This window comes from Stegodyphus dumicola, chromosome 7 (assembly GCF_044657685.1).
Source record: "Stegodyphus dumicola isolate Sdum_Otavi_A_Nest chromosome 7, ASM4465768v1".
NCBI lineage: Eukaryota > Metazoa > Arthropoda > Arachnida > Araneae > Eresidae > Stegodyphus > Stegodyphus dumicola.
Window position 1 is genome coordinate 84340556 of NC_140774.1, and position 16192 is coordinate 84356747.

The following is a 16192-nucleotide window of genomic DNA, read 5'->3' on the forward strand; positions in this document are numbered from 1 at the left end:
TGTGACTTTAAAATATGCATTGTTTACTATTAGCTTCAGAGTGATTTATTAAGAGATACATTTATTCTTTCTTATATTCATGAGCAAGTTTAAAAACAATAGTATAATTTTGAAAATAAAATTTTAAATACATTATGTTCATTTATGTATGCATTGCACTTTATGTTTATTCTGAAGAGGAGCAGTTCAGAAGAGGACCAGAGGGAGAGAAACAGTTCTTCACGTATTCTCATTCTGCTTTCAGAACTTTTTTTGATGTTGTCACAGCACTGGCAAAGGTATTTTTTTTTTTTTTTTTTTTTTTTTTTTTTTTTTTTTTTTGTGGTACTTGTAATCATTCTTTTGTTATGCATTAAACATCCACTGCTTCTGAGAGTTCTGCATTTTCTAGGATACATATTCAAATTACAATTCGTTTGCCTCCAATGTACTTGAGATTCATGCATTTGTAATAAAAGATACTGTGTTTTTTATGAGAATTAAAATATTTCATGTTTTAAAATTCAGTATGAAATTAATTTTTGAATAATGATGGAGATATAACTATGACTAAACACTGATCTTTGACACTGTGCTCTGAATGTATTTTCTCTCCCCCAACACACACAATTTTCTTTTATATATATATGTACACTGTAGGGGGGAAGGGCAGTTCTGTATCTCCCGTTCTACTGGGCCGATTGATGAAATTCAACTTGCATTCTTCATGTCTCGAAAGCACGACTTAGGATATGTATTAGATTTATATATAGCATTGTTCTAATATAGGTACTTTGTCACAAAATTGGACTTTTTCTGAAATAACATACCAATTTTTTTCTATGTTTCAATTCTATGACTCAAATTACTCCAAACTACCAAGTTTCGTAAAAATCGCATGAGTAGGTTTTAAAAAATTAGCTCTAAAAATTTTAGCTCCTCAGTGTTAATTGAGTTTCGTATATATTTATTAATCTCTCTTATTTTATTAAGCTTATTTGATTCTTCCTTTCACATTTTGAAATTCAGGTTCATTCCAAATAAAATTCACCCATTTTTTATGATTTATTTTTAAAATTTGTATTTTTAAATAATTTTTATAAAAAATTTTGATATAAAATCTGTAAAATTTTTGGCATCATCTTAAAGTAGACGTATTTCTAAGAATACCTGCAAAAAATGACAATTTTTTATTCAGAATTTCCGAAGATATACGTGAATTTATATATTGGTGCATTTTGAAATTTGTCATATTTGTTGAAAGCAGTAAAATATCAAATGTGGTTTAAACACTTTGCTAAAAATATTTGGAAGTAAAAGCGATGTGAATTTTTTTCCACTCATGCACAATGTAAAAAGGTAGGAATGATGTGCATTGTTTTCCGCTCCCGCATAACAGGGAAAGGAAAATTGATTGCCATGTATTAAGATGTTCGCCAAGTGAATTATTTTTGGCAAAAACTGAAAAAATTTCACAATGATAAATTTTTTAATTTCTCAGTAAATTTTGCACCAAAGTTTACAAAATTTAATATCTATGCTGCATAGTTTGAGACGTAGAATCTAAATATGGAAAAAAATTGGTATGTTATTTCAGAAAAAGTTTGATTTTGTTTCAAAGTACCTGTTTTAAAATCTGATATATATTTCATTCGCGCTTTCGAGACAGTTTGAATTTCGTCAATCGGCCCAGTAAAACAAAAGAAATATTTATTTATTTATTTTTTATTTTATTTTATTTATTTTTATTTTTTTTCTCATAGTGTACATGTATTTTTTGCAACTTCAGTCACTGTTTCATTTACTTTTTTTGTCTAATGTACTGTTTTGTACATCTCACTAAATTTTTAAATGTGTGTGATTTCTTAATTGTAATGAATTATAAACAAACCACTTCTGTCGATAAATTAAAAAAAAATTATATTATTTATTAGAAGAACAGTACAGAAAAATTAATCTAAACTACTTCCACATTATGCATATTTATATGCTTGTAATTGATGAATAGCAATATATGATGATATGGTCGCAAATGATGCATATAGTACTCAAGTCAGATCTCTATTGGCCAGTAATTCATTATGCCTGGACTAAGGAAAAACAAAGGATTGATGTCATTTTGACAAAATCCAAATTTTTATAACAAGATGCTGTGCCAGAAGTTTCTCCAAAACTGATGGTGCTAGAATACTCACTATGTTGCAGTTAATATACAGGTATATCAAACTAAGTGATATTTCAAGTCACAAAGGTAATACTGTCCACCTTGGTGATGTCAGAGATCAATGTTTAGCCATAGTTAAGTTTGAAAAGTTATATAATCTAAATTTTATTTTCCACATTTATAAACCAGTTTATGTCTCTTCGCTGAGCATGTGAACCATGTGTTGAAAATAATGAAGTTTCAGTTTTCTGTTTCTTTTTGTAGAAGTTCATTGGAACTTATTTGAACCGTTTTTCTAAATTTCTCAGCTTGTGTTTTTGGAAAACAAAGTTGAAAAATTAAGCTACTTTAAGAGCAGATTTGATAAATTATAAAAGATATATAACTTATCTGACAGGTTTGTTTAATGAATCTGTGAACTGGACCTTCAGCTTGAGGTTTATGACCAGAATCTAATAACAATCAAAAATGTTATTTCTACATTTATGATGAAGTTTCAAATGCATAAAATGGAACTTCGGATGAGGAGAATTTAGCCACTTTCCAAATTTGTCAACTGTAGAAAATAAATGTACTTGAATATTGCTAACATTTGGAAACTCTGTACCTGGATTTCAAAATACCGTTTGAAGAATTTTTTGAAAATAGATACACCTGATTGGATTTGAACCCATATTTTTATGTAATGTCAGGAGCAACTCAAAACTTAGATGAAGAATTTATTGAACAAATGAAAAGGAGAAATTTAAATTTGGATATGGATACCAACATTTTTGGTTGCAGAAGAAAATACCTGAACTTTTCCGTAGTTTATAAAGTATTGTACAAAAATTTCTCTAAACATTCCTTTCATCTTACATAGTTAAACATGGGTTCATTGCAGTAACTACTCTAATAACAAAAAATATCAGTTACAGATAATTGATTGCGGAGATTTTAGAATATTATTAACAAAATGGAGCTGAATAGTGACAAATTGGTAGAAGCTTATCAGGCCCAGCTTCCTCTTTAAACTTATTTTATTATGAAGTTCAGTTTGTATTCCTATTCTTTATATAACTAAGCCTGTGAGTATTTGCTGTTAATGTTATTTAATCTGTAAACAAAATAACCTCATTATTACCCTTTTATTTTCTAACATATTTTTCTGAAAAATATGCGTGTGGATTCCCAAAGGGGGGTTGTCATGGAGCATTCAGTGAATTCTAAACGTGAGCAGTAAACCAAAGAAGTTTGAGAAATGCTGCTCTGGAATAAACTCTTAGCTCACGCCTACCTGAATACTGCTGCTGCTGCCCTGCAAATGCAATCTTTAATGATAACTGTGTTTCTTGTTATAGTTGTGACATTGTATTTCTGATCCAGAAAATGGTTTTAATGTTCTATGTGGATATATTATCCACATATTCTGATCACCAAAAAATTAACACCCCCCTTATATGGCTCTGCAAGAATGAATTTGTGTGAATGATATAGATGGCACATGATAATGTGAAATATTATTTAATGGTTGTCAGGGATACATGTGGCTTCATTCTCTGGACATGTATGTAGCTGGCTAGGCTGCTGATTGAAGCAATTTTGATGAAGGTCAGATTGTGACGGTCTGAAATCTAACAATGAATATATTTGACATCACATTTTTCATTGGGTTTTCATGATTGCAGTTATTAATGCTCTTGAAAAGTAAAAGAAAGATAGTGAAACTGATTGTAGATGAACGATATGCTTGCTTGATTAATGAATATGAATGCTGGAGACTGCTCCATTAGGTGAAGGTAACTAGGTGATTTCTTGTGACTCACCTGACAGCTGAATACAAGTACAAATGTAACTTTCAAATTCATCAGACTTTATAGCATATGGCTGCATTTCTCAATCTCTAGTCCATGGACCAGAAGTGGCCATCTTAGATGCCATAAAAAGACGAAAAATTTAGTTCAAATCTATTGTAATTCACTTGCTAGTCGAAAATTTTCAATATATCTGAAAATCTGAAAGTTTGAAAATTACATATGATAATCATTAATCACGTGTTCCTCAAGATTGATATTTTATTCAATTTATTACTCATTATCATATCTAGGGACTTGCCCACTCTAAGTTTTAGCAACAAGAGAGGAATTTAAAGCACTATGGTTGTTACACATCTTACCAGCATTTTTCCAAACATAGAACAGCTATGCAAGAATCAGCAGGTTCATCCATTTCATTAGTGTTAATACCTACATTTATTTAATTTTTAATTAACATAATTATCAAAATCTAATAGGCTTGAATTATTTAAAAAATATATGTTTTCTTTCATTTGTTTAATTATTTAACCCCTATATAAAATCAAATTAATTGTATTAAAAAAAACATAAGCATATTGTTAGTAACATATGCTAAAGAAGTTGTTTTCGTGTAGGACAAGAGTAAGATGCTCTGCAGAACCTTTTAATTTATAAAAGTGATCTCCTCTTGAAAAGGTTTGAGAAATACTGTTGTATGGGACTACTCTATAGAGACCCTCTTTTATTCTAGCATGGTTGACATTTAGGGTTCAGCTTTCTCATGAACATAATATTTTGACCTTTGAAGAATGCAAAAGAGTTGCCTTGCCGTATGAATCATGATTGCTTTTACAACATGTCAAGGGCTCTGTCAGGGGGTGCCATCTTCTAGGTGAAGAGCTGATCAATGCTTATTTCATTGGACATCAGCAGGTAGTAATAGAGGTATACTTCTTTGGGAGATACTCTCGTGGGCTTCTCTGAGAGCAGATGGTGTTATAAAACACACCATAACAACCATGGACTATGTGAATATCAATGCTGATAGTTACTTTTTCATATCTTATGTCTTCTATACAAGAAGTGGGACTTTTTCAGAAGGACAATGCTCTTTGGCACAAGACAGGATTGTGCAAGATTATTTAAGGAACATGCTAGTGAATTGCAGTTGATGTCTTGGCCTGTTAGATAATAATCCTGTTCAGCACATCTGTGATATCGTGGAGTTCCAGCTTATGGTTCACCAACTGTCTCTTTTTAATCTATGGAAATTGCATTTGTCATTGCAAATCTGGTACATTCTTATCTGACTATTACAGAGTACTTGCAGAATCTATGCCACGATAGAATGCAGTTATGCTGCTTGGCCAAGATGGAGCAACATGGTATTAAGGAAGGTGATCATGTTTTGGTTGATTTATGTATATTATTTTTTTATGTAGGACAATTAATTCAAAAATTGGTAATCTGAATATATTTAAATTAAAGAATCTAAAATTTTCAAAATTCAGTAAGTATTCACCAATATTGTGCAGCTGTTTTATTTGGCCAGAGTGCAGTAACATGGTATTAGGAAGATGATCATGATGTTTTGGTTGATTAATATATATAATTTTTAGGTGCATGATAAACTGAAAAAATTTGCTAATTCGAATTTATTTAAGAATCCTCAAATTTTTTAGAATTCAGTGAATAGTCACCAGTATTTAGTCCAAAATAATATCTCATTGCTGTTCATTAATTGAAGCTGCATGGTTGAGAAATGCAAATTTAATGCTTATTTATTGAAATTAAAAACATGATTAGTTTCTCATTGCATTTCTTCTCTTCTCTTTGTTTGGCCATAACATTTCTAGGCAAAACATCAGGTACAAGAAATAAAAATATTTTGTTCAAGTTAATTGCTGTGTAACTAATATAGTAAAAATTATTTTCTAGTAAACTAATTATTCTAGTACAGTGAAAATCTGTGAAAATAATGATCAATAAAATTAATCTGAAGTTATTACTATTTTGTAGTTTAAACTGATATACCTAACAAGTGTTTCTCATACATATAAAAATATCCATTTGAATTTAATCATTATTTATCTTTTTTTAAACTTTCTAAAATTTATATATATAAACAAAGTATGTATTTAATTTGTCTGATTGTTATCTATAATAATCAGATAGCTAAGTCAAATTAACATGATAAGATTATCTTATCAACAATATCAAAATTGTGAAAATGGTTTTTTTTTTTTTTTTTTTTTAATTTCCTTCTCTAAATAAATAAATTAATGTGAGGACTTATATAGCTAAAGCAGTTAATTTTTTTAGAAATAAATAAAATGTGTTGAAAAATTAATCTGACAAAAATCATTAAAATTAGTTAATTAAGCTTTTATAAGTGTTACACTTTCTAATGAGAATATTTATTCACTGAGTAATCTGCATTTGATCTGTTTTATATAGATAGGAAACTAAATGTAAATTATTGTAGAAATATCTAGTAAGGCTATCTATATCTTTTCTGTACCTTTCAAAGGGCTCACTGTTGACTATGTGCAACCTAAACATGTAAATTACAATAATAGGGTGTTATGATAACAATGAATATAGTTACATAATTTCACACATAAGTCTAGAAATAAGTTATCCTGATGTTAAATCATGGCACAAAAATGACATTATTTATCATTAAAATGAATATGCAGTATTGATTTCTGTGTCTTTTTATAGGGAATTAATGAATTTCATAAAATCAGATGAAGAAAACAACCCAGTTTTCAAAATGCTTTATGATACTGCTTACAATGCTGATAGTATCCATCCAAGAGAGCAGCTTGTTGTTGTATCCATAGCACTTTTCACTGTGAGGATATTTTCAAAATCGTCCATTAAAAGTTAGTATTAATTTTATTTCTATTTACTAAGCAGCCTAAAATATTAAGTAATTTGTATTTTTTAAGCTATTTCTTTTATGCATGTTTTCTTAAAAGTTGCTTTGACTGTTGAAACATATATTCTTGTCCTTGTATACATATTTTATACATATTGTTATGTAGATAAAATGTTCCACAAAAGCATGTAATGTACCTGTGGAAGCAGATATATTTCTTGTGCAGAAAATAATTTTACTGTTATGTAACATTTCTCTGTAGAATGATCATGTTCATGTATCCTGAGAATTCAGATTATTTATTTACTTACTATTTAATACTTCTATAGCACTCAAAAGTTCATTTTCTAAAATGATATGCCTGAGATTTTGATTATACCTAGAATGATCATGATTAAAATAACTTTTTGAGGTGTGGAGCCTATGATCCAAAAGTAAAACTTAGTTGGAATATATTTTATATTATATAAATATTGTAAAATAAATGTAATGCATCATTATTTAATCATCTTTGGATTACCTTCGGAAAAGTAAGAATTTTAACTCTACTTTTATTTTTACATATTGAGGACTACAGTATTAAAATAATATCTAAATTTACTACATGCATCATTTACATTGATTATCAGATTAACGAATTGCGTAAAAACATTAGCATAAGAATTAGAAATAAAATAGAAGAAAATCTCTGACATAAACTACTAATGGTTATCCGCTAATGGATAGGTAATAATAAGATAATAGACAAATGGATAAGGCTATTTGCAAAAGTGAATCAAAACTGGTGCCTTTACATATTGCACACTTAAAGACAAAAGCAAAAATGACTGCTAGCCATAAAATACATACTTCATCATGAAACTAAAAAATAACCATAATCTGTGGAAACATAAATTAGAAATGATTTTGAAAAAAGATAATTTATGGGTTTTAATTACAAAGGTACTGTGGTAAAAATCACTGCTGACTGAATAAAATGAGATGAACAAGTACAAGCCACCACAAGTTTACTTATAGAAGACAATCAACTTAAAACTATAACAAATAAAACAGCAGCTTATGAACCGTGAAGCAAGAAAATTCATAAAAATTCACTCTTAACCGGGTGGCACATGTGGCTCTACCACACATTCAAAAGACTATATCCCTTTTTTGAAAATGGAAAAACCTTCAGTAACTGAATTGAAGATCACATTTCTTTAAGCGTTAGATCTGTTAGCGCGAAAAGCAGAAATGCGGGAGGGACTCTTTCCATGTACTTAAGTTCTCATTAGGGTAGAAATTTTTACTTAAAAGTTTTCATAGTTGGCCACTAGATAACTCTTCATAAGCCTGAGAGAAATCATGTATTTTTGTAGGGTGTTTGGTTTCCTACAATTATATTTTAAAATTAAAATGGGTCAAATTTTACCATAGGAACTTATTTTATTTCTTGCTTTAACGTAAAAAAAGATGCAGAAGAGGATAGGCTAAATTACTATGTAAGAGACGACTGCAGGAAGAAGGTTCAAGTAATTTTAATGGGGAGATGAGCTTGGACAATGTGAAAAATTTTTTTAATTACTTTTGCATGGGGCATCGTCAATCTGAACAATAATTTTGATCACAATTTCCAAGAAAAGCATCGTTTGGAGGATAGAAAAAGGATATCTGAAAAAAGAACCTTGTACATATCTAATTAATTTTATTTATGAATTTTCTTGTATGATAATTAAAAATTTTTCTTTGCATCTTTCAATTTCAATTTCAATTAAAATTAGTTTAATTAATATGATAAAAAGTTATATTTTGTTATTATATAAGAAGAATTTATAAGTTTACCAAATATCATACTTGAAGAAATCTCTCTAAAAAAAATTAAATAATAATAATAATGAAGAGAAAACTTTTAAAAACTTTAAAAGCATATTTTCTGCCTTATGTGCATATTTTTATCCTTAAATGTAACTGTAATTGTAATTATTTCAATTAGTCATTCATATATTAGCAAAGAGTCTCTGCTTAAATTTTATTTTATAAATCGCTTTGGTCCAAAACTCATAACTGTTTTATATAATATTTTTCTGTTTTGAAAATTGAATTTCACAATTAGTAAATAAATCACTTTGGTCTAAAACTCATAACTGCGTTTTATATAATATTTTTCTGTTTTGAAAATTGAATTTCACAATTAGTAAATTAACTAATGCTTATGCAGATGTTCTTTAAACTAATAAAAAATTACTATCAAGATTAAACCTTCATCCTGATTGAAATTTGTGTGAAAAACAGCTGTGCATTTAGAGAAAAACAAACTTGGTCCTGAAATCGACTTCAATATTTAATTTAAGTGCCACATACTGAAAAGTTTCCTTTCTGTTTAAATAAACGTTTTCCTAAATTTACTTGTCACAAGTTGTTTAAAACTAAGAACTTACTAAATTTTAAAAATTAGATAAAAAAGCAACCTTACACCCTATTGCTTTTGCTAGTCTGGTGTCAATTGAAAAGGCTTTGACATAGTAGATCATCTTGTGAACTCTGCCTACAACTTGTCATTGTGAGAAGAATAATGCATGTGGTATCAAAAATCATGTTTGCAGTCATCGAAAAATAAATAAAAATTCCTTATGGAACAACAACCAAAACAAAAAAAAAAAAAAAAAAAAAAAAAGTTCCAATAGGTAAAAATTTAGTGATTTCACAGCCATTAAAGAAGAGAAAAAGGAAGGCTTGAACTATGGTATATGGTAACTGTTCAGTTTTATTCTTAGCACTAGGGTGTCATCAATGAAAACTTGTTTTCAATCTTCATTTTCAGCAAACTGAATAAGTATCTGTGCTGCATAAATTTTTCTGTAAATACTTGTTTTTAATCCCAACTCCATTACAAAACCATCCTTTGTGGGACTTCAAACGATGATCTTTGGTTCTGGAAGCCACTGCTTTATCCATTAGGCAACAGGAGGCTGTAAAAACAACCTTAAGTTGGTGTAGATTGTAAGTAAAATTCAAAAATCTTTCATTTGCTGGCAACAATCCATTGTAGATTATTATCAACTATATCTCAGTTATGGTTGATAATTATAATTATTTACTCTTAACAAACTTCAGGTTTTTCTCTTAATTGATATATTTAATTACCACATTAACTAAATACATTTTTAATTAGCATCTGAATTTTTAATTAAAATTATTCCATTTGATTTCAAATTTTCCTCAAGAAGAATTTAAAAGTATATTCTTTTGAAAACTGTGGTAAAAACTGGAATTTGAAATGAGGTATCTAAAACAGACACGGCAAGCAGCAAAAAGTTGAATTTGAGTCAACTCCTGCATTTCAGGCCATTTGAAAAATGCCATCTCTAAACACATTTCTGATTTGTTACCGCTTTATATGCCAATGCGTGATCACGTTGGTGTGAACTGGCCTTAAGTAGACTGAGTTGCAGTTAAAACTGATGAGGTCATTTCATGGAAATCAGCCTCCACAAATGGAAGATACCTGTGCACCTTCTCATTTAACAATGAAAGTGCTATTTTCTCCTGTAGTTTATTCAACATGGCTAAGTTCTCTTGCTATGAAAATGAAATGGAAAAACCGACATTTGCTTGAAACAGTTTCTGCATATGTTGAAGAAATTAGTGAAGAAGAGAAGGAAATTATTGATAACGTAAAATTTATTCGCCATAAATTATCATCAGAAAATGGTGAAGAGAATCCAGAACAAATGGCTTGACTGATATGTCCGATAAATTGTGTTGCGGAAAAGATGGAACTAAATTTTCAAAAGAGGAATTTTGAACTAATGTTAGTGTGTCTATTTTTTTTTTAAAAAAAAGTAATACTTAAGTGCCCCTTTAATACTAATAATAATTTTTTCATTTATCATTTAATATAACTTATATCCCTTATTATTTAATATAATATAACTCCTAGCATCAAATGCTGTTTTTACATGATTATTCAAATCGTGTAAAAACACCATTTGATGCTAGGAATGTTTTGATAGACTATAATATAATCAATGAATTAGTAAATAACACAAATGTATATATCAATTCAATTTGAGATAAATTTGTTCGGAAGCAAGATGTAAAAAACGCAACCGAAATTAAACCGAAATGTAGCGAAATTAAAGTGCTAATAGAACTCTTATATGTATCTGGTGTACACATGTCATTTCATGTAAATGTGAAAGTTTTACAGGCAACAAATGGAACTGGTATGGAAATCTTTTATGAAACAATGCCATGCAAAGGGTTTCTATTTTTATTAAATTAACTGCCCCCCCCTTTTTTTTTTTTTTTTTTTTTTTTTTTGAAAAGTGTATTTAAAACCAAAAAGTGTATACATTTTGAAAGTATGTAACTATTGATTAACAGCTTGAATCTTTTAGAGGATGGTGTACATTCTGACAGTTTTGTCAAATAAACATGCTAAGTACCTCCATAAAAATATTTGCACTCGTAGATACCTACAATATGGAAATCTGTGCGGGGATAACAACTAGATGGTCCTTATCAAGTTGACAGTAGCTCAAGTTCTGTTAAAAAAATTTGATAGAATCATTATTTAATTCAAAACATAATTTAACTTTGGGTAATTGGTACACAGGATATCATTTGTCTCAAGATCTTTTGAGGTGAAGGGATACATTGGTTGGTAAAATAAGGGAGAAAAAAAAATACTCCCTGAATTTGTGCCTACTAAGAAAAGAACTGTGCATTTGTCACTTTTAAATTCCCTAAAAAAAGAAAAAAACAGTTCTATCATTTCCCATGCTTCCAGGGGGGGGGAATAAGGGTGTTGTACTTCTGCCAGTGATACACAATGAAAATAAAATTGACGTATCCTCTGGAGACACTCGAAAACCAAAAATAATAACATTTTGCAACTTAACAAATGGAGCTGTAGATATAGTTGGCCAAATGAATGCAGCTTATTCTGAAGCTCAAATATCAAGAAAGTGGCCCACGGTAATTTTCATTACGATACTAAATGTAACTTCTATGAAGTATATTTCTTATGCCTACAAAAGATTCACAGTTTAGAACCAAACCACAATTCAAAAATCATAAGGCCTTAAGCTTTCAAAAGACTAAATTGAGGAAAAATGCCAAAATGCCTGTGCTTTCTAAAAATCTTTAAAAAAAGGCAATAGTCCATGCCGATGAGCCACCTATGTTGGAATGGAAAAGATAAAAAATTCAAATATTATTGCCTTATATGTAGCAGACACATATGTATGGAGCTTCAGTCTGTAAAAATTCTACTTATGGCAAAATTTATTTTAATTAAATTTCATTTGTATTACTTACTTTTACTTCAGAATGCATGTTATTTTGCTCAAACTATCAATATATTAAAGATATTTTAAATGTGAAATGTATACTTGGGTGTGTGATTGCCTGCATGCCTTCCCTTTACTTGCTGATTTGAGTGTCTTCTGGGTTAAGCAAAGTTTATGCTCATGTTTTACAAGCTGTACATGTTAAAAGTAGGATTTGAATATAAGTTTGAATATCCTGTCAACAAAATGCATGAGCTTGTAGAATTGTGAGGAACTGAAGAAAATACAAAGGACATTCATATTGCGACACTATTACTTAGTGGCTTGAATGTTCTCATAGTAATAGGTAAACCCAGAGGAAACTAACATTGGAATATATAAAAAACAAATAAATTAACAGATTCTTAGTATTAAGAAAGCATGCAAGTAGAAGACAAAATTAATTTCAATGCAAAATTAAATATTTTTAATCAATAAAAATGCAGTTATTGCATAGAAGAAAATGAAAACAAAAGCAGTCTTATCCTCAAGAATGAATAAAAGGGCAGGTGAATAAATTATGTAATGGAAATACACACACACACACACACACAACAAACAAACAAAAAAAAAAAAAAAAAAAAAAAAAACTGCGGTTAAAAAAAAAAAAAAGATATACAGGGTGATGAAAATAAAGTGAGAAAACTGAAAAGATTGAGAATATACATTCAAAAAACAAAAGAAACTTTGGAAACTCTTCCTAAAGACTGGAAAGAATTGCCAACTTTTCTAACAAAAGAAAAAGACTACTAGTTGAAATCGACAGAAGAAGAAATGGAATCACTAAACAAAAATAAAACATAGGAATTAGTTGATTTTCCAGAAGGAAAGAAAGCAACTGAAAATAAATGCTCATTCAAAATAAAATATGATGCTACGGGAAAATGTCAGCAGATATAAAGCTCACCTAGTAACTAAAGGATATTGCCAAAATTTGGGTACGACTGAGACATTTGCACAGTCATAAAATGCTCAACGATAAGAACAATAGCAATAGAACAATATTGATGATAGCAGCTGAAAAAAGCTTGCATGAACCATTTTGACATTAAAATAGCATTTCTGTATGGAAACCTGAAAGAAGAAAAATATATGAACAACCGTAAAATTGCATTTCACCTGACAAAAAAAGCAAATTTTGTGAAAAATACAACAGCATTTATGGACTAAGCCAGACGGAAATGGGAATCAGAAAATTGCTGAAATTCGAGCTGTAAAGATATATCCAAAGAAAAGTTGTTCTAGGCACTTTCTCATTAAATATAAAAACTTATACGTAATTGTATTTGTCGCTAACATACTAGTTTTAAGTAGGTCTTCCACTCACAGATTTAGGAAAAATTTAGACTGCAACTTAAGTAAATTCTGAAAAAGGTTACTTTTTATCATATAATATAGCAACACGGATAAGGTAAAACTTAACATGTAGAAATATTTTTTACTTAATTGTAATCAGAATTTTCATCCACATATATTTTTTTAAAGTTTTCTTTTTTTCCAACCTTCATATCTTTTGGGATAAGTTCCTTGTTAACTACTTTTGCTAATTTTAATTTAAGTTTCCATACATATAATGCTAGGAATTTTGTATAATGTAACATGAATGGCATGAAGAAAGTGGAGCTTACCTGGAAAAATAAGATTACAGGGGCAAGTCTATTTAACATTGAGGTAAATTACTATTTCTCTAAATTGGCAGTGGTTTTGGCAGCTAATGTTTTTGCAAAATTTGGCGAGAAAATGCCAAAAATTGCCAAACTTGATGACCATTTGCTGACGTTTGGGTCCTGTCCCTGTATAACTACAACTAATACCGTAATTGATCTCTGCTTGTATCTGTAATCCTATCTGGCCCTGATATGTATCTTTAATTGTATATGCCGTCCAGTAGTTTCGAGAAATGGAAGGTATTAGAGATTTCTTGGCAGTCAAGGGAAAACTATATAAGACCGGAGAGAGCATCAGTTCTCAGTTTATCAGTTCTGAGTCGACTTAAAAGTATTGAGATACCTCCTTACGAGATTTGCTTTTTAAATTCACTTTGCATTGTGTTGTATTTAACATTCTTAGTAGTTTGAAGTGGTTAAGTACTGATTGTATTCTTTTGCACTGAGAAAAGCTGTACGAGTACTTTTATGGAAAGTTTCAGAGCAGTAACGAGTTTAAAAAAAATTCTATCAAGGTATCGTCAATTCTCTGTACATTCAATCCATTAAAAACCTGTACGCATGTAGCAATTTTTGGTGTCAGAAGTGGAATTGAATGCCAACAACAAGAGAGATGGAGGATCAACAAAGACAGCTGGTGACAGCCTTTGCTGCATTCAAAGGAGAGACAAAAGCATGTCAAGAAGAAATGGGGAAAAAAAAAAAAAATAACTGCCATAACAGAAAACATTTGTGAGTCAATGGAAGGCAGAATTGATACGATTGAAAGTAAAGTTGGAAAAACTGAGGAAATAGTTTATGCTGTCAGACAACAGATTGAAGAAAGACTTTCTGCTTCTGTTACCAAACAATTTGACAGTTTGAAGATATGCATAATGAAAAATGGTCGTAACTCTGATGCCTTAAAATTTGTACATATGCCATCCTAACCCTCTCTAAAGCTATTTACATGATAGAAAAACCTCCTGGCAAATGTACAAGACTCGTACTGTATAGCGGGCAAGCACAAATGGATAAGATTGCAACCAAAGTCTAGCCTTCAAAGCTCTATTCAGCACAATGGAGCTGCACTTTGGCAAGAAGTATTTATAAGACTAGAGTAAGTATCAGTTGAAATACTGCCAACAGAAGCCCACAGAAACACTCCTGGAGCTCACGGGTGTTGAAATGCTATCTGATCTCGCCATTTTGGATTGTCCAAGAAAAACAAAGGAAATCCTGTCCCTGCAGTACTTCATCTATGGCATTCAAAATCCTGAGATACAGAAAGCCTTGCAAATGGTGGATGTCAAGCATCTAAAAAGCACTATAGTCAGAGCCAATGAAATTTGAGGCATCCCATTAGGCAACCCATAGAAACTGCCACCCAATCAAAGCTGCTCATGTTGAGGAACCAGTGGATCAAATGACTGCTCATCTAGATGATTTAAACAGGCAAATCAATGACTTGACTCGGCACAGGAGTGGCAACAAAATGTCCCTGAAGTGCTAAAACTGTGGTGTGGAAGGCCCCATATGAATCATATGAAGGAACTGCGAAACACCCCAAGGCACAGAAGTTGAGAACACTCCCACCAAAAATGGAAATTAATTAGTGGCCATCTCACAGAGCAAAGGTTCCCAGATATTGAGAAACCTCATTTTAAAGCACTTCAGATTTCTGCAGTGAGTGGCAGCAGCAATGGACTCTCCATCACAGGTCATAGAAATAGAGTTCCTTCAGTATGACCATCAGTGCAGAAGCCAATGTCACCATCCTCCTGAAAGATTTAGCTCAATATTTGGAAGGAATCTCCTCTGGGTGCTGCCTTGTGTTATTCTCCACACTGTGACATTGATAAGATCAACATTGATAGAAAGTTAAACATTAATATAATGTTTGGAAATGTCACCTACCATCAATCAACATATGTGGTGAATATTACATATCCTTGCAAATTTGGATTAACTTTTCTAAGGAAGTACAATTTTCCTGGGACTTAAAAAATAATGAATTGCATTCTGAGGACATAATCCTGTTTGAAATTAAAGATGAAGGAATTAAATTCGTGCACCAAATCATAGCTGAGGACACACAGTAGCTCACAATACCATCAAGAACAGAATTTTTACTACCTGGATTCATAAATGAAAACAGAAATTTCCTGTATGGCATAATAGACTATCCTAAGGATTGTAACACCCTGCAAGGAGTACTAGTGGCATTGGCATTCATCGACTTATTGAAGATTGTCATCCTAGTGAGGGTTGCCAATGTAAGTGATAAGATGAAATGATTGCAGCATGTACTCCAATGACCTGTGTTAAATGAACCGGTAGTCCTCCATAGTCTGTGACTGTGCAGAGCTTAATATCAGAGTTATTGTAGAATGCACAATTATGCAATGAAGAGATAAGTACTGCAGAACGTG

At 30.6% G+C, this 16192-nt stretch overlaps 1 protein-coding gene across 4 annotated transcripts in view; it reads left to right on the top strand.

The window, feature by feature from the left end:
* The window catches only part of Nup188 (nuclear pore complex protein Nup188), a 281814-nt gene that overhangs the window by 200447 nt on the left and 65175 nt on the right, over nucleotides 1–16192 (top strand). For all 4 annotated transcript variants that reach the window (XR_015042153.1, XM_085820546.1, XM_085820547.1 and 1 more), the window contains exons 36-37: nucleotides 178–278; nucleotides 6643–6806. Coding sequence is in view for 3 of the 4 variants with exons in the window: in XM_085820546.1 (XP_085676672.1) it covers nucleotides 178–278; nucleotides 6643–6806 (265 nt within the window). In the remaining variant the exon portion in view is untranslated. The remainder of the gene's footprint in view (nucleotides 1–177; nucleotides 279–6642; nucleotides 6807–16192) is intronic.